This window comes from Xiphophorus couchianus, chromosome 5, assembly GCF_001444195.1.
Source record: "Xiphophorus couchianus chromosome 5, X_couchianus-1.0, whole genome shotgun sequence".
NCBI lineage: Eukaryota > Metazoa > Chordata > Actinopteri > Cyprinodontiformes > Poeciliidae > Xiphophorus > Xiphophorus couchianus.
In genome coordinates, this window is record NC_040232.1 from 37,024,349 (window position 1) to 37,049,345 (window position 24,997).

The window sequence follows — 24,997 nt, forward strand, 5'->3', positions numbered from 1 at the left end:
TCAACTTTCCATTTTGCTTGGTGGCAGCAGACATCCCAAACTCTGCTGTTAGTGGCCTGACCTCTGACCCCGGCTTGCTGGAACACCCCAGCTCACTGTCCCCTGCAGCTCATCACCGTATTAGATTCAAAAGTCAGAAGTGTTGTTGAATTGAAATTACAGATGCACCAATCCTTCATTAATATCTGTATCGGTGCCGATATTCTAGATTGGGTATTTGCGGCAATGTGGCCGATCCATGATCTATTCAGTTTAATTCTATGCTTTGCGCTCTCAGCAAAGTTATGCTTTATTATTTATTTGACATTATATTTAGAATTTCATAGTTGCATTTTCTGAACCATTTGAAAGATGATTTGTTGCAGTTTATTTTTACATGTTTGACCAAAGTAGCCAACCTATTGCTATTGACAGTTTCTTCATTGTTTATTTTCCATTGGCTGTTCCACAATTACAATAAATTTGTAATTCAGTACATTTATGTCTGTGTTAAAAAAAAACAACAGCATTTCAAGCAAATTCAGCTCCGTTTTTCTGTATCAGATTGGTATCGGCTGATACTAAACCTCAGATATATGTTGAAAGTGAAAAAAGTGGATCGGTGCATCCCCATGAGCGACCCGTCTCCATGCCAACTCACTGGTGCCCTCGATGAGCAGCTCCTGTCCGTGGCTGCCCAGCAGGGTCCGGGACAGGAACGGGGCGAAGTCCACGAAGATCTCCCTCAGCAGCGGAGCGGCCTTTTCCAACGCGTGCTCCAGGCGCTCCGAGATGCTGAAAGGAGTCCAGATAGTAGAACGAAATCATCTCCATCTCTGAGGTAAAATCAGCAGGAACTCACAAAACACTTGAAAAAGCTGGAATATGTGCTTTTAATGAGGCCAAACATCCAACCAGGTCAAAGACCATAAGATATGCATAAAAACTAAGTATGCTGATGAGTGTAAAAAACTGTGCATGCAAGGACAAGAGGGAGGGAGAGGCAAAAAGAAGATGAATCACCTCATGTTGGGGGCTGTGTTCTGGGTCACAGGGGAGAGTGGGGGGACAGATGGCAGGCTGGAGCTGGCTGGAACCTGGCCGCCTGCTGCAGGGAGAAACCAAACAACTCAGTTATTAGTCTGGATGTTGGACAAGAACTCACACACACACCCATGCACACACACACAGAGCAAGAACTGCTACATTCAGGGTATTGCACTGAAAAAACAAAATCTTACAAAGTATTTTCGGTTCAGTTTCTAGTGCAAATATCTTATTACGCTTGAAATAAATCAAAACTAACTTACAAGTAACTTTTCAGAAAGTACTAGCTGGTTTTAGGTAAATAATTCCTTAATATTGATGAAAATGTTGATGAAAAAGTACTAGTTCCATTGGCAGATGATTTCACTTTTAATATGGAAAAATTGTCTTGTTATAAGTACAATAATGGTAATATTAGGGAATTATTTACAAGCTATATCTTGCTGATAAGTTACTTATAAGCTAATACTGTCTTATTTCAAGTGAACTAAGATATTTGCACTACATATTAAACCAAAGTGACTTCCTAAAATGTTATGTTTTTGCAGTCGTTTGAACAAAACACTTGCTTTGTTCAAACAAGATGCACAGAAAAAGAGGTTGCACTGAAAGAACACAAAATCTTGAAGTAGTACTTTCAATGGCATATTATTCCACTTAGAGCATGGGAAACAAATATTTTTATAAGTGAAATAATCTGCCAGTGGTACTAGTACTTTTTCATCAACATTAAGGAATTATTGACTTAAAACAAGCTCCTTTATTTTTACTGAAAGGTTACTTGTAAGTTAGTTTTGTATTATTTCAAGTGTAATAAACCAGAAACTAGATCAGGAAAGAGGCAGCGAAGAAAAATGGAGGAAGCTGTTGAAAACACGTTAGAGCTGCAGGTGGAGCAAGACTTTCAGCAAGTAACAGGAAGGCTAACGGAAGGAAAGCAAACTGTCCTGTTAGACTCTTTCCAGCCTCTATCTGTTGGAAAAGTTGGCAGCCTTTACTAATATTTAAAGTGAAAGATTCATACTTTCCATAATGTACACAGAGACTCCAGTTTCTGTAATGCTAGCAGGCTACCCTTGCTAACGGTGCTAACAAGAACTAGAACTGGCAGGTCAGAGAGTTTACATCTGGAGATTGGAATTCGCTGCATCTCTAGATCCAGACATTTGTTTCTAGGAGGATCATTTAGAGAAGTCGTTTTTGAATTGAGATGCATGAAGATATATAATGGAGCATTGTGTCCATGAAATAAAACAACAATATCACAAGAAGTCATAATGTTCGACTTTTTGTAATATTATGACTTTTCCCGTAACCCTACAACATTACTGTCATTATTTGGACTTTTTTTCTCGTACAACCTTATTTTTGTAATATTACGACTTTATTTTCATATTATAAATGTTTTTTGTAACTTTATTCCCATAATACTACAGATGTCTCATATTATTTTGACTTAATTCACATCTGACTCTTCTTGTGATATTATGACTTAATTCTCGTAATATGACCTTTTTCGCATTATTTCGACTATTCTCTTCAATTTTATGCTCATAATACATTTTCTTCATCTTATTTTGACGTCATTTTTGTACGATTATTCTCATAATTTGACTACATTCTCAAATACTACAACTTCCTCATATGATTTTGACTATTTCTGTACAACTTTACTCTCGTAATGTGACTTTTTTTACATAATGACTATTTTCGTAAGAGTTTACTGTTGTAACATTATGACTTCATTCTTATAATTTTATTTTAGCATAGTCCCAATCCTACAATATGCTAGGATTGCCATTTAAAAAGAAATCCTAAAATTTTTTCTCTATTTAACTTTGGGGTTTTTTTATCTTTAAGCACAGAGGACAATAAAACTCACATATTTATAAAAATAATTTATTATTCTACTGTTGTTTTTGAATACTAAGGGGATTTTTTTCATAATTTTTCCCTCATTAAATCATCCCAAACAAACTCCTCTGGGCTGTTTGACCGTTTCATTATCCAACTAAAAGGTGCTTTACGACTTCACTTTGGCGACAGAAGCAAACGAGCTACAAAGTCTCTGTGTGATTGATCTGGCAGTAAATTCTCTTCTCTGTGCCTCATAAATAAGCTAATGCCCAGCTGAATATGGAGCAGGGTGGGGGAGCGCTGGGCTGGGGGTGGGGGATTCCTCTGGTGTTTCAGCCGTCGTGTTTTTCCAGCCAGGACGGTCTCGGAGCAGGGATAACTCTTCGGGACTGACGCGCGGTGTAGTGTGCGCTGGAATGCGAGTGTGAGTGTGAGCAGTGTGTGTGTAGGGGAGGTGTTAACCAGCGCCATGTGGACCTGGTGGGAGCATCCCTCTCCAGCTGAAGTGGCTCCTTAAAGCAAATGAGCGTCTCCATTAGTCCTCCCACTGCCCCATTAAAACGGGCACTCAGAAGCATATTTACTGAGAAACGTTGAGCGACTCCCAGCACCTGATGCTCACTGCTGCATTTAGCATCCTGTAGAAGCAGAAACGACTCCATAAAGTCTGTCTGTGGACTTGGGAATGAAAAAAAAGCTAGATTTACTTCAACCATTTCCTATTTATTTATGTGTGCTTTTCTGTAAGACTGTCGAACAAGACGGAGGTTTTTCTGCATGTTTAAACCCATAATTATTCTTATAAATCTACTTTCTCATGCTAGCAGCTTATGAGGCTTGTGTTTATTCTCATATCTAAAATTAAGAATATGTAAAAAAGATATAAAGATATGAAAATATACAGAAAGAAAAGGGAGCACATTTCAGCTGTCTGAGTACTGCTGTTAGGAAACTTAGCCACCTCTTTTCCAACTAGTACTAACTTTTCATTGGAACGTACAAAAATCACATGTGGTGTACCACAAGGTTTATTGCTGGGACCCCTCCTATTTAATATCTAAATAAATAGATCTATTTAGCTCAGACTATAACAAGTTCAGACTTGTTATAGTCTGAGCTGCTCCTTCTTCCTCAGGCTATAATAAGTCATAAGATTAGCTATCATAGCCATGCAGATGATACACAGAACCACATTAAAATGTCACCAGGTGACTCTGAACCCATCCCAGAACTAAACAGATGTTTAGAACAAATCAATGTGTGGATGAGACTAAACTTTCTCATCCAACAGAAACAAAACTGAAGTTATTATCTTTAGTCCTACAGAGGAACAATCTAGAGTCAGCTCACAGCTTCAGTTATTACAGTTAGAAACTAGTGACAGACCCGAAATCTGGGAGTAGTGATGGACTCTGACCTGAACCTGCAGAGCTACATAAAGACAGTTACAAAGTCAGCCTTCCATCTTCTAGGATTAAAGGACTAACATCTCAGCAAGATCTACATAGAGACACTCATTAATGGGTTTATCTTTAATCGCATCAATTACTGCAACAGGGTCTTCACACCTCTGCCTAAAAATAAATTACATTAAAAAAAATCCATCCTCCAGCTGCAGCTGATCCAGAACGCTGCTGCTGACATTCTGACTAAAACCAGGACGATAGAGCATCACTCTTTTCTAAAGTCCTTCCACTGGCTCCCTACAGCTCAAAGAATAGATTTTATAATACTGTTGTTAGTTTATTAATCACAGAAAGGCTTAGCACCAAAATACATTATGGACCTGTTGCTATATCAACCACATTGATGCAATCCCCAGGATAAATAGAGCAAAAAGTGACGGAAATTGTTAAAACGTTTTGTCTGAAGCGTTGTCAATCCTGGGCTTCAAACCAGGTCAGTTTGACTCGGGTGGTTCTGGTGCTGGGAGAGATCGGTCTTGGAATTGAGAGAACCGAGACCAGCAGCTATGTAGACAAAATCATCACAATAAAACCTTTGGGTTCACAATGACCGAGCATTGATGAATCAACCAGCAGTGAGTCCAACTCTTTGTTTTTGACTGGTTTTAATCCAGTACAATGACTGTTTCTGAATAACAATCAGTCGTCTTTTAACTCCACAGTTTCTGATTTTAGTGTTGCTCTGCTGTAAACTGGTCAGAGCGTGTCGAGGCAGACTTTCACTGCCGTCTCTCTCAAACACAAACCGACTCGTTCAAAATGAACATTAGCTCCAGACATCTGGACAGCAGGCAGGAAGTGCTGACATTTCATGTCAACCTAAATAAAGCATACACACTTCACATTTCAGTATTTTCTGCTATTTAACCAACACTTCATTGAAAAGCAAAGCACGTCTCCCTCATTGTGTAATCTGTGCAGTATAAATGTGATGATTTGCGTTAATAATATTCTATTAAACAACATTTCCTATGAGCAGAACTGGAGACACTATGTCAAAATCACCTGATTTGGCGTATATTGTACATACTTAAAATCTCACTAAGTGTTTTTGGTCTCGTTTTTAGCAAAAATATCTTAGTACACTTAAAAGAAGACAAAACTAACTTACAGAACACTTTTGCAAGACATAAGAACTTGTTTCACTCATAATACGGAAAAAATGTCTCGTTATAAATGAACTAATCTGCCAGTGGAATTAGTACTTTTTTTAATCAATATTAAGGAATTATTGAAACAAGCTTCTATATCTTGCAAAAAAACAACAACTTACTTTTAAGTTAGTTTTGTCTTATTTCAATTTCAATGATATATTTGCACTAGAAGCTGGATAACAAATACTTGGTAAGACTTTTTGTTTTTGCAGTGCAGGCAGTCTGAGAAGTCAAGCTTCTAAAAGAATGTCGACTTTCTCTCGTCCAGACGACGACTTGGACCAATCCCGACTGAAGCGCTTGCTCTCGCACTTTCTGCTGCTGGATGAACTTACAATCTGCAGCGTCCACAGAGAGGACCTGGGAGGCATCGCCTGAGGACACCACGGCCACGCCGTCCACCGGCGTCCCGGCGGAGACTGAAGCGGCGGCGGAGGTCTGGGCGGGGGCGGGAGACACTTGAGACGGCAACACGCCGGCTTGCCTCGGTGCGACGACGACACTTCTGCAGAGAGAAGACGTTTATCATTCCTTTATTGTTGTCCTGAAATAACTGCTGGGAGGAAACGCTGAGCAGGACATGACAGAGGAAGAATTCAAACACTGATCCACAGTAAGACTGCCTCAGTGACAACTCGTTAATTTGTTCTTTTAAAAAGGAGATCAGACATTGTTCTTTTTTTTTCTGGAGACACAACTGGAGAAGTCTGAAGTGCAGCTTACAAAGTACAAATAAACAGAATTATAAGGTGGAGAACCTTTATAATGCAACGACAGACATCACTGAACAGCTTAGAACCAAAACACATTAAAGATCTGATGTTGTATTAACCTTCCAGACCTGCCAGGTTCTGGTTTGCATCCAGAACCAAACATGGAGAAGCAGCATTCAGTTTCCATGCACCACAAATCTGGGACAAACTTCCAGACAACTGCAAAACAATTTCTCTCTCTATATATATATATTTATATGCTTGTAAGACTTAAAAAACACTTCATATGTTCTACCCAGAATTTCAAGTGGCAGTTTTAGCTTCAATCGCTTCAAATTCTGTCAAGAAAGAGAAAAAATATATTCTATTAAGCACCATTTTCTATCCAATTATTAATCAGTTAATTCATTAAATAATCACCAGATCAGCCATACACAGTATTAGAAGGATTTATTAGATGCAGATGGATCATTTGCTGTAAATGACCAAGCATTCACTAAAGGGACGTTATTGCATCTTAGAGAATAACATGTTTATTTTAAAAAACGAATTCAATTGTTTATTTGCTTATTTTAATGTTTTTATTATAATGTATAAAAAAGATCAAAAGGTAAAGTGGAAAAATCTTCAAAATTGGACCTTTTTTATCGGATTATGTGATTAATCATCAGAATAATGTATAGATTAAATAGATTACTGAAATAATCGTTAGCTGCAGCCCTAATGACTGTAATTAAGGTGATTACTTATTATGGATTTTTGCCTGAATATTTCAAATGAGCCACATTATAGATGAGGTTTAGTGAAACTATCCAAAGTGCAGGAAGAGGGCATGTTCCTACAACTAATTTCACAACAATTGATCATTTTCAGGTTTACAGTACTGCCAAATCTTTTGCTGGTAGCAAACTGCAAAAATCAAAACACACCCAGGTTTTAAAAATTGTACAAAATAATTTATAATAGCTACTCACATAAATAAGAAAAACAACTCTCTGCCAGAGATGAAATCAATTTTATCTTATAACAGTAATTCAGTCTCTTCAGATCGTGCCGTAAAGACGAAAAAAAAGAAAAGAAGAAGGGTTTCTTAGAAGCGTGAGCTAGAGAAGAGTTTCATTCCCATCTGACGAGCAGAAGATGGGCGGAGAGCGGCGTTTAGATAAGCTGTCAGTTTGGAGCGGGACTCTTGACAGACCACTGGTCATATCAAAGGGAGTCTGGTCCTGCTTATCAGTGCTGACACAGTGAAAGCAGGGTCTAATCACAGACTACTGCTAGCTCTCAGAAACACAACCCGACACAGGCTCAGCCAGATACGCAAACGCGCCAATCTGACGCAGATCACACAGCGGAGAGCCGCCCTCCGTTCCTGGCGCATGTGTACTAACTTCCACGCACTCAGACGGCCAGTCTAATGTTTTCGTCGTCGGTTCCTGCAGTGCGGACAGAACCCTGGCTGCAGTATCAGAGCATGGGGCTCAGTCGGAGTTGAGGCGGATTAACTAACAGGTTCCGTGTTCACCTGAATACACGCGTTTGGGTTTCCATGCAGACGCGAGCAAATGAGAAAACTAAATGGATCCGATGTTGACATCTTTCAGGGTTTAACTCCGAAAGCTTCCTAAACGCAGGGTGGTGCCGACGTTATTGACAGAACTTAAACACCAACCATGGTCCTGAAAAAGACAAATAAAAAATATATATTTAAAAGTTTTACCACTTCAGTGAAAGACTTGTGTTTGATTGACCGGTGGTGTTGCTCATTTAGCGCAGTCAGACCACATATTATCCTTTGTCCAGAAAGACATACTGTATGTGCTCACATCGGTCTCACTGCAAACTCAGAGCGGTGGCACAAATATAGCGTCATAAGACCAGAAAGCTGCATTTACATCCATGTCAGCTAGATTTTATTTATTTATTTTTAAGTTTTATTTGCCTTTACTTGACAATGGTCAGAGAGGAAAGTTGGTAACGAGAGAGGGGGAAGACATGCGACAACGGTCATGAGGCTGGGACTCGAACCTGCAACGGCCGCCTCGAGTACTAAGGCCTCCGTTGTGTTCGGCTTTCTATCCGCGCCGTAGCAAAGCCCAGTGAATTATTCAGCAGGTCATTAGCCACACTTATCACGAGAGAGCCGCTCCAGTCGATTAATCAGCCGTGAGCGGCTCCACTCAGCCCGCAAACAGAAGCCCGGAGCCAAACGTGTGTGTCCGTGCATGTGTGTGTGTGTGTGTGGCTGGGACTGAATTATTTAAAGCTCTCAACACAAGAGAACATAACGGCAGTCAGTGCTCTGATTCCACTGATCGCTGTTGTTTTAGCTCAGGATGTGACTGAGAATAAATTGTCGTCAGAGCGCATGGAGGCAAATATTGTTTTCCATGTTTTACTGCAGACTGATGACGGTTTGATCACGTCATCATTTCAAAACGTTTCGAATGCAATTCCGTGCACATAAAAGTAGAAGGGTTTTAAAATGACTGCAAGCGCAAATAACCGGAATTTCAAATAACTCAACAACATCAAGTTGTGTTTGGAGAGAGCTTAGCCTTGATGAGACACAAAGAGGCTCATTGAGTTTGCAGAAGTAGAAATAAATGTTGCTTTTAATATTTTTGAGCTAAATCATGTCTTTGTGGGGGGTTTTTAGCGTTGTCAACTGAGTAAAAAATGTAATCAGTTTAACCACAATCGAGCTCTGCGATTAATCACGATTAATCACGATGCTTCACTTTGTAAACTTGAAATGTAAAAAAGTTTGTTTTCCAAAAAAAATTAAAAACTGAGATGTTTGGTTTGTCTCAAACCAAACATCTCAGTTTTTCATATTCAGGAAGGTTTAAGAGAATTTATTTTGTTTCAAACGTAGTTTAGAAAAGCTAACTATAAACTGGTTGTGTTCTGGTGGAAGGATAATTTACAGCTGCAATAAGTCGCGGCTTTTCTTTTTTGTTATTCGAGCGTAATCGAACAGGAAGTGGGGGAGAGAAGAAAAGGAACCCAATGGGAGAGAGTTTAGGCTTTTAGGTCAAAATAGGTAATGTCATTCATTTGTATTTTATAATATTAACGCATCAAACCTCTTAGATCAATCGTATGCGCAACCGGGTTCACATTCATGGCCCTAGTTTTAAAAAAATATTTTTCTGACTATGAAACAGAGTGCCAGGCGTCCCATTGCTGCAGTAAATGTAAAAGCTGAAACTTTCTAAACTCAAAAACTCAATAGTGAACATGGAACACAAACATGTTACTCTTTCTGCTGAGAGAAAGAATTTTTAGTTGCAAATGTCACAGACATATTTTGTACCTTTTTTTCGTTTTCTGTGGCATTACTTTGTTTTTTTTTACACACGCAATTAAGCGACACGGTGTACAACAAAATCATTTTTGATCTGAGAAAATCTAGAAAGTGAATTTTCCTCCCAAATGTCTCATTTCTGAAGAGTATGGAACTGAAAATGTCCAACAGCAACATGAACGAGTGTGTGGATGGAAAACTACTGCTTTAATTTAATTATTCATTAACCAGTATTACTGTAATTTATAACTCGGCAGATTCAAACGAGAAAGTTGGTTACTGCATCTGTCGTCTATGTCTGAATTCATCAATTCCATCAACTAATGACATTTTTGTTTTTTGAACATTTAATTTTTGGAGAATCTGGAATCTGCTTGGGTTTCCAAAGTTCAGAGTGATGTCAGAGCCGCCATCTTGTTTGACGAGCATGTTTTACTGCGCCGATTTATTTGGACTTTGAATTCAGGTCGATTCTGCAACGGAATATTAGGACCGGGCTACGATTATTTTTCGTTTAATTACAGGAATAAAGTTGTGACATTAGGAGGAGAAAGTCATGATTTCATGAGAATTGAAACATGAATAAAAACAAAAACTTAAAATGAGTAATGTTGAGCATCTTGCTACGTACGTGTGTATGCTCTTTACACAACACTTCAAACTTAATAGAAATACTTAATCTTTTAATACATCGGCATCAAATTATCAGTAGGACTTCGAAACGATCAAATCAGAATTTAACAACTATCAAAGCTTTGGCTTATTAAAATAACTTTTTTCTTGTAATTTTAAGACTTTTTCTGGTAAACTGACTTTTTTCTTCTGCTACTATTTTGACTAAATTCTAAATATTAAATAAATATTCTTGTAGCTTGGCCCTAACAATTCATACAAATCACGGAAGGGACGACTTGAAATAAAAGCCACTCTTTTTAACCTGTCGTGTAAAAACCCAAATAGCGAGCCTCAGCCCCACCGTTTCCTCACATAACATGTTTGCTAATCCTTTAACAACATTTTCACCGGCAGCGCGGCTCATCTTCACATCAGTTATAGCGCGCGCGTCCAGCCTGTTGTCAGGAATGCAAACAACTGCGCCATGTATATGCTAGCGTCCAACACTCGCACGTTCCGCTGAGCCGTCTCAGTCTAGATCCCAGACATGTACAATGACATTGTTTAGTTCTGGATAGTGTCAGCAAATATTTGCAGACTGGCTGTCATAACAGGGGCAAAGCTGAGAAATGCACGGAGGAACGCAGCAGGTCTGCAGCAGTAAATAAATCAGGTGGGATACTTCACCCTCTGACCCAGGGAGCGGTTTTTATCTGCTACATCCCGGCTTTTTTCCCAGCCGCTGCGCCCATAAATCGGGCCCTCTGGGCAAGCTGAAAGTTGCCATGTTTTGACAGGAGATGTCGGTGTAGAATGTCGGCTGGTGTCGGTGGGAGAGCTGGAGCTGAGTGGGAGATGCCGAGCGGTGATAGAATGATTACCGCCGCGTGATAATCGGCAAACGCGCAACGGTACGCGTTGGGAGAAGGACGGCAGGAGAAATGGTGATCTCGGCCATTTTTTTATTAACAGATTGGACGGACTGTAATGACGCACACCATTCTCAGAAATCTTTAGATTTGATATCTGCAGCTCTACAGCATCTGTCGTCGGTGTGCCGCTCTTGGCCAAGTGTTTCTGGGAAACGAGATTAAATAAAGATTATAAAACAAACAAGGGAGTCCAGTGTGAAAGGCTTCCATCTGGCTTCGGACTTTTCCAGAAAAATATGAAGGTTCTGATGATGTGAGGTAAACAGGAGACTCTGGAATCTGAGTATACGACGGACATGAACTGTAGAGAAAGAACTAAGTCTTAATTAGGCAACCAAGCCGAGCTTCTATACAGTCTTGGGTTAAAAAGTAAAATAATTTGTTCTTGAAGGTGAAGTAGTTGCTCATTTAAATGGAGAATCTTTGATTCCACAGATTGGAAACATCCAGACTCTTCACCCCTGCAACTCATTCAGAAACTGAACTGAACTTGTGTCCAGTCACTTCGGCAGGCACCAAGTTGTTATCCTGTTAAAAATATCTCAAAGTTGGGGCGTGCCGTGGTGGCGTAGTGGTTAGCGCGACCCATGTTTGGAGTCGCGCAGCCGTCGCGGGTTTGACTCCCAGACCCGGCGATGTTTGCCACATGTCTTCCCCTCTCTCCTTCTCTGTTTCCTGTCAGCCTATTTTCGTATAAGAGACACTAGAGCCCACAAAAGGCCCCCTGGAGGGGTAAAAATAAAAATAAAAAATGTTAATATCTCACAATCAAAGCTGTCTGTAGGGTGATTTTCACCCCGTTTTATCAAGACTTGATGCTTTTTTTTATGTCTGTCTCCCAACTCCAGATGTTTCTGGAGACAAAGCCCTCCAACCCTACGACTCTCTGCAGCCGCTTTCACAAAAGATGACTTAAAGGAATCAATTCTAATCCACTTATAGTCTGATTTATGGAAATGAGCTCCTGGGACTCCAGCAGAATATCGCCAGGCAGGAGATCAGTCGGAGCTCTTGGTCTGGTGATGGGCCAAAACGGATCAGGTTTCACCAGAATCAGAACAGTCAGATAGGAGGTTAGCATACGGAACATAGACACTTTGTGGACATTTAGGATAAATTAACCAAACAAACTGGAGCCACTCGCCACCACAACTGCTGATAAAGAGGCAGTACTATGCATTTTCCATTTTATAGCACAATCCACTTACAAAGTATCAAGTATGTTACCTTAAGTTATTATAAACATGCAGTATATATCAATAAGTACTTAAAAGAAATGTAACTTTACAAATAAGCGCCTTGAAATTGGGCCTCTGACTCTTTAAAAACTCCTCTTCCTGAAACTCCGACTTCAGGAAGTCATCATGACATGCCTCCTCTGTTCACCCTTTAACAACATCTTACCAGTGTTGCACTGGGAGGAAGCTGAATGGTTGCCATGGGAGACTAAAGGATTCCTTAAACATGCATGGAAGAATTAAAGCAAAACTCCAGGTATGTTTTTGATGAGAGAATAATAATATAACATGATGCAAGGGTCCATTTTATGTGACACTGTCTCTTTAGAAAAGAAAAAAGCTGATCAAGAATTCTTGATATCGACAGATATTAAACCCTAATATCGTGATATGTTTTCCAGCCATATCATCCGGTCCTAATCTCAGACAAATAAGCTAAAAAAACGTGAAGTGAAAGCATTCGTTGAATTCTCATAATCCTCTCATCCACTAGTCGCTCCACTGGCGTATTCCAACCATAAAGCACGTCAAGTCGTCAATATAAACATCTCAATGACAATCATCTCTGCGACGACAGGCTTTTAAATGAAAACTATTAACTACTGCCGAGTATCAGGTTACCGTTTTTGACTTTCCACACTGCAACACACACTATGGTCAACCGTGACTGTTTAGTGATGAAATGTCTCTTTCAGACAGGAAGCTTTCATCTTTTCCCCCGAGCAGCAGCAGCAGCAGCAGCAGAGGTAATGTTTGGTCTCTGCGTGAGGAGGCTCCTGTAGACACGGGTCGAGCTGTTAGCCTACGCTCTCCAGCCGTCCTTCTCTCTCTCTCTCTCTCTCCACTGAGGAGCTCAGCGGACAGGAGCCAGTCTAATCCCCCTGATATGAGGAGCGCCCTGAGACCTGACAAAGCATTCCTCAGATAAAGGCCCGCCGTCGCAGGAGATGCCCTGGAATTCCCACAGTCGGAGGCCAGCAGACTGACTGCGAGAAAAGTAGAAAGGTTTCCCTCGGAACATGAGGGCTTTGACTTGACACTCGTCCCCCCCCTCACTCAACCCTCCCCAATGCGTTCCCAGATCTGTTTTCTTCGTCTCTCTCCTCCTCAAAACCCGCTCCGTGCCATATGCAAGACGTCTGAGAATCAATGCTCCAAATGCAAACCAGACCGATAGCCATCCTCTCTCACCTGGGTTTGTCTGTGACTTCAGCACCCCGCCGTCTTTGAAGCCTGACTGTCTCCCCTTTACCCCCAATCTCAGAGGCAAAGCAATGATACCTTCTACCAGTGTTGCCAACTCCATTTATGATTTAATGAGTCACGAGTTGCGGTTTTTTGGGTCTGTTTTTGAACGTGAAATTGCTTATTTGGGCTCGACTGTCTTTCTGATAAGGTAATCTCTCACCTCTCCAAAAGAAGACGGCGACAGGAAGCAGTAGGAGGATGATGGTTTGCTTTTGGGTTGTTTTTTTTTTTTCCCCAGACAGTATTCAGCTGGCTCCACCAGAGCTCTCGCAGCATCACACAGTTCATAAAGAGTTGAGTCTCATTCCAGTGTGTTGAATCCATAGCTCTTCTGTATGTAATGTCTGTAATGGCCGACTGCAATTTCCCCAAAACGCTGCATATGGAGCCACACCCAAGTAAAAGGAGCTTGTCGCTCCAACGCCTGAATAATACGCAGACATCTTTTCTGATTGGGTGATGGATGATGAGCGTGAGTGCCATGGCCGAGTTATAACCATATTCTGCCTTGATGTTTACATCCGTCGCTGCCATGATATTAATGACTTATCACTTGTTTATGTGCGTAAACAAGCTTATTCACGTGTGATTTTAATTTTATTTCTTATTTAATGTCATTGTGAAATTGTGTTTTTTCATCATTACAGACAAATATTTACGCACACTGGAAATGGAAACGCAGTTGGTGACAAAAAAATGGCAAGCATGTAAAAACAGCTTTATTAAAAAATGGTTACTAAAATAGAGAAGTGGATATTTAATTTCACCTATATCTACTTTTTATTTATTTGTTTTTTTACTATAAATATATAAGTTTATACTGTTTACAAGTGACCTCTGCTTTACACAGTGTGGTGGGTTGCCAGCTGGGCTTTTTTTAGGCTTCTTTTCTTAGAGCTGGTTGCTTGTTTTTCTGATGATCTGGCAACATTGCCTTCTACTGCTAAGAAAAGGGGAGATGGTCGAGACGAGCACCAAACAGCTTCCGTCTCCCGTCCTCACAGAGAGGACTCCTGTCTTCCTGCAGGCAGGTTTTTTGTAGAGCAATTTTCTCTGCATGACGGACGGCAAAAAAAACAAACTTGGTGCGTCAGAACGCTTTTTCAAGATCCACCAAGGCCTCCTCTAAGGACACTGAGCCGAGACGTCTTCAAGGTCTGACTTTCAAAAGTCCCCTGCAGCTATTTGAGGACACACATCACCAGACTGTTGACGGGAAATCTGGAGGATCACAAAACTTTATGCCATATGGGTTTCAATAACCGTCAAAGCTGTCAGCTCCCGACAATTCTCCGATTTATTCCACAGACACACAAAGATGCCGAGCAGACAAACTCGAGCGGTTGACATGGAGACGTGTCCAAAGCAGCGTTTTCAACCTCCTCACCTATCGAACGAGCGAAACTGGAGCGATGATCGCCGGTCCAAGTGGGTCACGGGTCCCATAAAGGACAGGGGCAGCAGACTGGGGTCCACCATGACGTCTTCGGCCGGCGTGCTCACCAGGCTGCGGAGGATGTCCTTCACGTTCTTGGACTTGGAGTCGGCGGAGGTCGAGCCGCGGACCTCGGAGGACAGAGTGGACAGGGCTTCCGAGACGGCGTCCGGGCCGCGGGAGGAAGACAGGTCGGCCTCGCCGGCCACAGCTGACGTGTGGTCATCGCCGATGCCCGAGTCGTAGCGTCTTAAAGAGACGCCGTTCTCCACCTCGGCGCTGCTGTCTGAAAAGAGAGAGAGAGGGAGAGAGAGAGTAACTCTGTTAAGATGTTTTTGATTTAAATAGTTTTGATTTTAGTACATGTGAACACTTAATGCTGCACATTCAAAGAATGACCGTTTGCAGTTCTTTATAATCCATAAAATGTTTAGAAAATCTGCTGTGTATAATAATTTGGAACATTTTGCATTTTGAGTTTTTTATTTTTGAAAAAAATACTGTTCTCATGGGGAGCTTTGTTCAGTAAAATTAGATTTATACTGTAATAGTTCATGACTTTAAAATTATACTGACCATCATTTGCTTTGACCATTTAGGAAAATCTGAGAAAATATCACTTGCATAATAATTTGGAACATGGTGTAAATCCACAAAAATCTGATTGTGTCTCCATTGGTGAAATGCATCAACAACAAAACCATGCAGTCATTCTGGCTTTAGCCAACAGCTCTGTGATCCGCTTTTCTTTAAAGCCACGTCCAAAATCAGTGCTTTGATGCCTAAACGGGATAATCTTGTAATTTCATCATGTTTATGTCCAAGATTACGCTGCACATTCTCGCTTAACTTTTGTAGTTTGTAGCACAGCAAAAAATAAAAATAAAAAAATAAGGAAAGAAAGGAAAAGCCTGATGAGCAACAGTGTAGTCACAGAGAGATCAAAACTGAGAAGAAAAAACTTGAAGAAAATAATAATAATACTCAAATGTCACTTAAATGCCTCTTTTCGGTCTGGTTTGATCATTTTGCAAGCTGAAGTGAGCCACACAGTCATTGGCTCCACTCATGATTTTGAATATGTTGCGTTTAGTGATTTGTTGATGTGGTTTTGAACTTCAGGGCCACCGTACTGCTCTGCTTTCTGGATGCTGTGTCCTAACCAAAGCCCAGTGTCTTTTATGATCCTGGTGGCTTTTAAAAGAATCCACCTGCTTATGTGTGTGATGGTGACACAGCTGTTTTTATCCACTATGACTCGGGAAGTTTTTTGAGGAGCGGCTGAGAGAAGCGGCCCCACCATGGATTACTAAAACATTTGGCACAATCTGGCGATAAAAACCTTCACCATCCTCCTCCTCACATGCAGCTGAAGTGACTCTTTGTCCGAGTACCTGTACTCCTGGTAGACTGGGAGCGGAGAGGGGGTTTCCTGTCGTTGTGGGGCTCCAGGATGTCCCGATACTTTGACACCATGAGGACTGAGATGAAGTAGACCACAGCCAGCGCCAGAAACTGAGCCTGCTTACTGTCCTCCTGGAACAAAACAAAACACACTAAACGGTCTGCTCTGGCGGACGCACTGAGGCCGACGCGCGTCTTCGCTGTCCGACTCACGATATCTCTGAACACGACGGCCCTGAGGCGGTTGATGTCCATGTCCTGGAGGAGCCGGTCCAGGTCTCTGACGGTGGACATTCCCCCTGTCACCGCGTCGACGGGACTCTGTGTGAACGAGAGCGAGTCCGTTATCACACGTCTGCTTATTTGAACTGAGCTAAAGATGCTGCAGGCATCAGAGGGGGGCCACATGTGGCATTAGTTTCATAGTAAGCAGGAATACACATTTATTCAGCAACTTTTACTCAAAAGCAGACTTTGGTTACTGCCAAATCTTCTTTCCAATTGATTTATTAAAGATGATTAAATGCATCAAATATGATCCAAAAGTGACCTAAACCCTGATCTTGTAGCTGAGACATGTTTGTTTTTTTCCCCCCAAAAATTGTGTAAATTGGATGCTTCTCTATAAATAAGGCTAACATGCAAAAATTACTATTTACAATGATTTACCCATACCATTCTTACAAAAACTCTAGCTACTTTGTGTGTTTAATTGCATGATTAGGTTACTGTTGAGCAGGTACAAAAAGGTCATAATATAATTTCCTTATGATTTTCTTTTTTTTTTTTTTTCCTTTGGCCCATGAGTAATTCTGACTTGTAGATTTTGGCCTATGTGACAAAAAGTTTGGATCTCACACACGCCTACACACACAAACGCAACAGAACATCTTTCCCACAAAGCCACTGCATTATAAATGAGCTCCAACACCCAGTTCAGGGAAAAGCAACATGGCTTTCCTGGAAGTCATCGGATCGAATCGAAGGGCCAATGACACAGGGGCCTGGTCTAGAGCAGCAAGCAGCAGGGCGTCCTGTAATACAATAAGACATGAGCTGACGCAACAAGACCTGATGGCTGCTGAGGAGGACGAAGGACGAGCCTGCTGGGGGTTTAATGGCAAGGGCGGCAACGGGACAGGAGTTCATTTATTTATTTATTTGTTTGAAATGGAATATTGCAGCTTTTTATTTGGTGTTGAGAAGCAGAGAAGAACCAGATCCGACTCCACCAGGTCGCAACAACCGCAATGACGATCAGGATGGAAGAGGAGCTAAATGTTAGCTAGCTTCAGCTTCATGGTGACTGGTCAGTTCTGCTGCTACACCAGCACCGCTGCTTACTTTGATTGTGCACCACGGCCAACACCACCACAACGGGCCATCTGGTAGAGTTTAGATTTATGGTCTGGGCCCAGGTCTATGTAGCGCCTGCATACAGCACATATAAATTCAAACGACAGCGCGAGGCATAAAGTTGTGTTAATCTACCTATTATAGTCTAACTAGAGCAGCAGACGGTTTAACCCGTTGAAGAATTGAAAAAACTAAGTGTGGTGCAGAAGTGAATTGGACTGTAACAAGCGCAGTGCAGTGCACCCTGCTCCGCTCGAGAAGCAGCGCAGATAAGATCCCATCAATCAAACATCCCAGGTGATTTGGACCAGACTCATCCTGCGGTTACAACAAGCGACAAGATGGAGCTGGAAGACGCTAAACAAAAACTCAAATCTGGAGAAGTTACTGCTTATTTACAGTATAAAAACAAAAGTAAAATAAGGTGTCAGATTTACGTAAGGGCCTGTAATTAAATTATTCGGGTCTGGCTCGGACAACATGCCTAGTGATTCGGGTCGGGTTGGATGTTTTAGGTTTCGATCTAAACTTTAAGCAACAGGCAGCATCATGGGGGGGTTGCGCTCTCACATTAAGCATCTCTTAACCCCTTATCGATTCTTATGTTCAAAATGTTATGTTCTTCAAACATCTGCAGTCAATCAAATGTAGCAGCTACATTTGAAGTCAAAAACGCCCAAATTGTCAATCATTTCACTGTTTTCTTCATTGGAGCTCAAACTCATCAGCTGAAGGAAAACCAACTTCCCTGAATAACCGTAGTCCAAATTAGATTCGGAATAAAACATTTTTTCATGCTGATATCCAGGCCAGCGTGTTCTGTTATACAATTCTTTTAAGATCAAAGTAATTTTTTTTTTTGATCGCCCCATTAATTTTACCTGCAGACGTGGGGCAGAGTGGGACGTCGCGTCTGATCTAAAAATAAACCACTGATGACCGCTCACACAAGAACAAGACCAGACTGAAAGACTATAACAATGCACACGAGAGATTTCAGGGAAGGACTGACTGAAGTCAGTATCAGCAGAAACAAATATGGTGATCAGTGCCTTTCTCATCAACGACATCCTGTTGAGCAAAGTAGAAAACTGATGGAGGGAGTTGACTTGCCTGAGCAGACGCAGACTTGGCCGTTCCCACTGCGGTGCTGGGCATGACGGTGTAGCTTCTGGTTGGACCCTCTGCCCCTTTAAACTGGGCTTGTTGGCACTCCAGACAGTTTCTCACTGCTATAGCACATACTGGGGAGGGAGGGGAGGACAGTGGGATGATTCATATTATATGTCATTTTATTCACTATGTGAATAAAATGACAGAACAGAAGACATGTAAAGTAGAGACGCGAATCTTTCAGTGTCTAGCGATTCGATTCTCGTTTTTAGGGTCCCGATTTGATTCAGGAGCAATTTTCGATTTGCAAACCAATTTTTCTATTCAAACGGTCTGGAGACTGTTTACATTATGTGACTGACAAGAGGAAAAGAACGTTAATTTAAAACCATACTATAAGGTTCCATACTGAAGCGTTCCAAAACCTTTTCGATGCTGTGCCTCCCAAACAGCATTAGCTTCTGGTCAGGGAACAACAAACTCTCAGACAACTATGCAAAATTCTCCAAAGAAACATCGACTTTTCTTTCCCCACTTTTGAATAACCATTGGTTTAGCAAAAGGACGATTCACATTTGCTTCACTAGCTGTAGGCACAAAGAAGCCTGATGAATCTGACTGGCAGCGAACCAGAAAGACGAGCGTGGCAAATAAAATTTTATTTCCGTATATATTTCGTAATCATGATTTAAAAACAGATTTGATTTTATGCAATTCAGTCTACTTTTTTCTCTTTTTTAGCTTTTGTTTTTATGCAACTTCTGCTGAGTTTTCTGAGGCTGTATACTGCATCACATCCCATCAGCTTATATTGGAGTAAGAACAGCTTTGTGCATAACTTAATCATTTTAGCTTAGCTGCCTGGCTTTTTCTTCAAAAAAAAAAAAAAATCAAAGAATTATTCAAGACACAAATGCTGAGTGGACACGGAATGCAATGTGCAGGATACTTGCAAAGACGTTCAACTAAAAGATATTTTTGAAGACTTTGAATCAATTCTGAACTCCCAGGACTAGGAGATGTGATTCTCCATGGAATCTTTTTCTTTTTTCCACACCTCTCAAGTACAGTAAAGTGAAACCCTGTGGATGAGTGTTGCCATGGCTCAAAAGCAACATAGGAGACCTGGAGAGAGAGAGAAAGAGAGAGGAGGAGCTGAGAGAGACAAGAACAGGAGAAAAAGTGGGGCCAGGACAAGGTCGGCGCTCCAGCCAACTCTGGCAGCTCCGCTCACTCTTCCCTGCTCCACCTCTCCTCCCAGGGTCACAGTTGTGTGTGTGGTGGGGAGGAGTGGGGCGTGAGGAGGGGAGGCCTCCTGAATCATATCCACTCCCATAACAAATGGCACCACTGGCTGCAAGCGTGCTGAGTAGGCAGCAAGATGCATCCTTCAGCACAGGAATAAAAAAAAAAAACTGGTTTCCCCGACAACTTCAGGTGGGTTCAGAAGTGACACGGTTAACGTTTTGTAATTTAATGTAGCGCTCCTCCCTGGAGCCCTCCACCCGCCGCACCCCCGCTGTGCTGCGCCTGACAGCTGACAAATGTTAACTCTGCAGCGTTAAGATTACCAAGGAGGGAATTATTCCGGTTGGAAATGGGCTCGCTGTTTCCATTAGGACCACTCCTTCATACAACCATTTATAAAAGTGAGGCGGAGGGAGGAGGGGATGGGCACGACAAAATCTTGTTACAGTTTTCCAAAATCAGATTAGGTGCCAGAAACGGGGAGCGCATACCTCATCAAATATTCATTTCATAAAGGCAGCACTCTGCAGCAGCAGCGGCGGCGACGTAATCTGAGAGAAAACATCTTCTCTGCACTGCAAAAACACTCAAACCTCACAAGGCATTTGTCTAGTTTCTAGTTCACATTCGAAGTAAGACAAAACTCATTTAGAAGTAACATTTCAGCAAGAAATATTATAAAAAATATTTAAAGTAAATAATTTCTTAATAGATGAAAAAGTACGTCTTCCACTGGCGGATTGTTACACTCATAAACTGATTAAATGGACTTGCTTTAAATGAAGGTCTGCCAATGGAGCAAGTGCTTTTTCATCTATTAAGAAATGATTGTCTTAAAAACAAGCTCCTATTTCTTGCTGCAATTTCTTGTCTTACTTCACGTGTAATTGCGCTAAAAACCAGACCAAAATTACTTGGTAAGATTTTGTGTTTTTGCAGTGTGAAATAGAAGAAGTCAGAATTTTGGTTCCTGACGCTTCCCAACCTGGATGTGATCGGTGACAACACTGGAGAGATTTTGTGGGTTTCTGGGAAACATTTCTGCTTTCCTGGTTGTTCTGCATTCTGAGTTTACTGGGTCAGAAGGTCGAGTACGGCCCAGAACCTGCATGAAGCTGTGACTTCCGTAGCCTCCATTCAGTGACTGTTAGGTGAGGGTTTTAGGTTTTATATTCTTGTCAGAGGAAACCTTAATAGCCGGGAACAGAAGGCAAAAAACATTGCTGGAGGCTGTGCAGCAGCGCAGCGCAGCACAGCTCTGCACAGCCAAGGCCATTATGATGGCATCATGCTAGCAGTCGTTCTAAAGTGTTGCCATGCAGCGGGGTTATAATAACACGATATGGCTGAGCTGGATAGGAGAGGGTGAGAGCTGCTGAATTTAACAAACATCACCACAGCAAGCAGGAGTGAACAAAGAGCTCCTGTTTCTACTGCAGGTAAAAACAAGAGCTAGATGCAGCAGATTCGGTTTTAGATTGCTATATTTTCAATATTTACATTGGTGGATCATCAATAATATGACCAATTCATCTCAAAACAACAAAAAGGAATCAATTTATTGATAAGCATTATTGAACATCATTAAGAGGGCAGTATTATATATTTTAGTCATTTTAAAGTGTAATCAAGAAACCATGTTAACTTCAGTTGTTATATATATAGAGATAGATAGATAGATAGATAGATAGATATAGATAGATAGATAGATAGATAGATAGATAGATAGATAGATAGATAGATAGATAGATAATCTATATACAGTACATCATATATGACTCAAAATAAATTTAACTTTGTAATTTAAAACCTTGAAATTGGGATTGTGTCTCTTTAAAAACTCCTGCTCTTTCTAAAACTCCACCTCTAGGATGTCATCACAACATGGCTCCTCTATTAACCCGTTAACGTTACCAGTGTTTCACTGAGAAGTAGATGTTATAATGAGCTCAGCAGATGCTCAGTTCCACCAGGTGTTTGCCGATTGCTGCTGGCTAGTCTGAAGGAGCTGAGTGGGGGAGGAGCTGCTCTGTGAGGCAGAAAACTGCAGCTCTGAGGAGGAGCTTCGTCTTCGAAGGCAGGGACAGTTTCACCCAGGCGCTTTGCACAACTGAATGGTTGCTATGGGAGATTAAAGGATTTCTCCAACATACCTGAAAGAATAAAGGGAACGCTCTAGGTGTGTTTTTGATGGGGGGGAAAGTTCAAAAAAGTTGATTTTACATAATAATGCTCCTTTAATATTTTCAAAAATCTGTGTTTTTCTAATAAATAAAAACTAAATCTTTGCCCCCTGCTGGTGCAGGAGGAATGATGCAGATCAGCAACTCGGGAATAAACTAAGTTTATTTCCTTCCAAATAAACTTCTTAACCCAATATTTATAATGATCAGAACTTGATGCATTGATTGACTACCATGATGAGTTGGAGTGAAAGTGTAGTTGAATTAAATAGATTGTAATTTGACTTGAGGTGACGTGTTGTGAATTGATGCTATAGAAATAAACTGAATTGGGAGCATTTAATCCGTTTTCTTTCTTCACATACAGGAAGCTTAGTATGGCTCAAATCAAAACCTACACAGCCAGTATTGAGTATTTTAGCTCATTTAAAAGCTGTCCTGATTAGACAGGGTGTGATTCTTGGATCCCATCAGTCCAGACGTCATGGTTCGGTGCAGCTGCGGCTTACAGTGTGGCTGACGTTCCTCTGAAAGTCCACGCTTCCTGCCAAACAAAGCTGATGCACACCTGGACAAGAATCACTAAACGGTTGGAAACGTGTGGAGCTGGTAGTGGAAGAGTCTGCTGGCTCACAGAGTGAGGCCTGTGCTTGTTCACACAGAAAGTGCTACGATGTTGAAAATGATCCCAGACTGTTGCATTAAGGACGTTACGTCGGCACGGTGACGAGCAGCCTCAGCAGCAACAGGGAGGATAAGTGGATTATTTGATTCTTTTGAGTTTTCTACCTCTATCCTCCATGACGCCTCCGGGATCTGGAGATGATGATTGACTGGAAGAAACTCTGATCGACTGTTTCCTTCTCTGTCATGCAGGAAACAGTCTGCTGCTGCTGAGCTCATTATAAAGGTTTTAAAAATGGATTAAAACAGGTTCTTTGTTTCACTAAAATTGTGAGATTCAACTTTATTTCTAGCCCGGTCACGCTGCTACTTCCCACATTAATCCATCAGTGATTTTTTTCAACCCATTAATCGGATAACCAAATTGGCACATTCTGCAGATTTGTTTTATTTAAGCCCATTTTATGAAATACTAGAAATACTGAAAAAATGCAACTAAACAATTAAATCCCAATACCTAACAAAGATTTCATTTCCTAGAATGAAATAATGTAGCATTCCTTTGGTGTATGCTTGATCATTTGTAGAAAAGGATGCATCTGCAGCAAAAAAATAAAAAAATAAATACTTAAAATATAAATACTTAACGTCAATACAGTGTAAGGATGATCTGTTGAGTATCTTTTTGAGAAACTGATAAATAATTGGATTGCAAAAAGGTGATTAATAGATTTTTGTCCACAGTATTTGAATTGAGGTGAAATACTGTGGATGCCACTTGAGTTTAGATTAGAACATACTTAAAGTTTCTCTTATTTCATCTGAAATGCAAAATGCATACATGTATGTTTCCACAGTTTTAGCTTAATTACTTCTTTGACTGTGATGTTCTTTCAGCAAATGGCTGTTTTTCTAGTCTGTACGCTCCAGGTAATGATTAATCAACTACTGATGTAGTTCACGATTATTTCAATAATTGATTCATCGTGATTAATAGTTTCAACCCTGATTGTAATATAACGATTTACAACAGAATTGAGGTGGGAAAAACATTAAACAACAAGTGGTGGCGGTGTTTACCGAGGCGGAGGCACTGGCGCAGGATTCCCCCCGACGACATGTTCTTCTCCGCTTCGATCTCGGTGAAGTTCAGAGAGCTGGCGAAGATGAGAACATCCGCCAGGTTGATGAGGCGCTGGAGGAAGGTGACGGAGGCCTCCACCGGCAGACCCTGGGACGGCTCGATGTTCTCCAGCTCATGCTGGTGGGCCACGGCGGAACACAGCAACAGGAAAAAGGCAACAATAGAAAAAAAATACAGGTTTTAATTATCATTCCGATGTGTTAAAAACACTAATGGAAAAATAAAATAAAATCAGCACCGACTTTTTTTTCCATCTGCTAATAATGCATTGCAGACCTTATTGGTACCCCTATTAATGATGACTATAAAGTCCCCTAATATATAATCACTTGTGACCCCCTAGGTGGCGCTGTTGACTCCAATTCTCTACCAGTCCCCATTTGACCAGCTTGCTGTCTTTCCAGTGTGGAAAAATCAAATGTGTTCCTCGTTAACCTATTTTCTTAAAATACTCCATCATCCATCAGCATTGTTACATTAGCTGCATTTTCACTGCAAACTGTCAATATTCCACTAACGTCACAAAAAAAAAAAAAAAACACAATTTTGAATTTGCGGTGTTTCCGTTAAATAAGAAACGCAATTAAAATCATACATGAATACATATGTTGACGGGATAAGTCATTAGAAAACATAAATGGTAATAGTATTTTTTACCATTTTTGCTGTTTTACCAAAAAAACATGTCACACCATCATCCTCCCACCATTTCCTGTCGTCTTCTTCAGTGGCAACATCCGGTTGCTAATCATGTGATTAATGCAATTCCAAAAAAGTGTTTCCATTGTAGTTCTGCGAAATAAATCAATTTTGATACAGCCACAAAAAAGGGGGAAAAAAATAAATAAATCACCTCATTCTATCGCCAAAACTTTTCATTGAAAAATTGCAGTGTTTTCCATTAAGCGAAGGTATTTCTGAAATGTCAAAT

The 24,997-nt window shown here is 40.9% G+C and overlaps 1 protein-coding gene across 6 annotated transcripts in view; it reads right to left on the reverse strand.

The window, feature by feature from the left end:
* Nucleotides 1-24,997, reverse strand: part of lrba (LPS-responsive vesicle trafficking, beach and anchor containing) — a 243,144-nt gene that overhangs the window by 158,604 nt on the left and 59,543 nt on the right. For 5 of the 6 annotated variants that reach the window (XM_028018766.1, XM_028018765.1, XM_028018764.1 and 2 more), the window contains 8 exons: nt 24,003-24,183; nt 18,868-18,998; nt 16,612-16,719; nt 16,389-16,530; nt 14,947-15,280; nt 5,839-6,008; nt 1,003-1,087; nt 641-774 (listed from right to left, as the gene is read on the reverse strand). In XM_028018766.1, coding sequence (XP_027874567.1) covers nt 641-774; nt 1,003-1,087; nt 5,839-6,008; nt 14,947-15,280; nt 16,389-16,530; nt 16,612-16,719; nt 18,868-18,998; nt 24,003-24,183 — 1,285 coding nt within the window. The remainder of the gene's footprint in view (nt 1-640; nt 775-1,002; nt 1,088-5,838; nt 6,009-14,946; nt 15,281-16,388; nt 16,531-16,611; nt 16,720-18,867; nt 18,999-24,002; nt 24,184-24,997) is intronic. The other variant, XM_028018763.1, reaches the window with a different exon arrangement.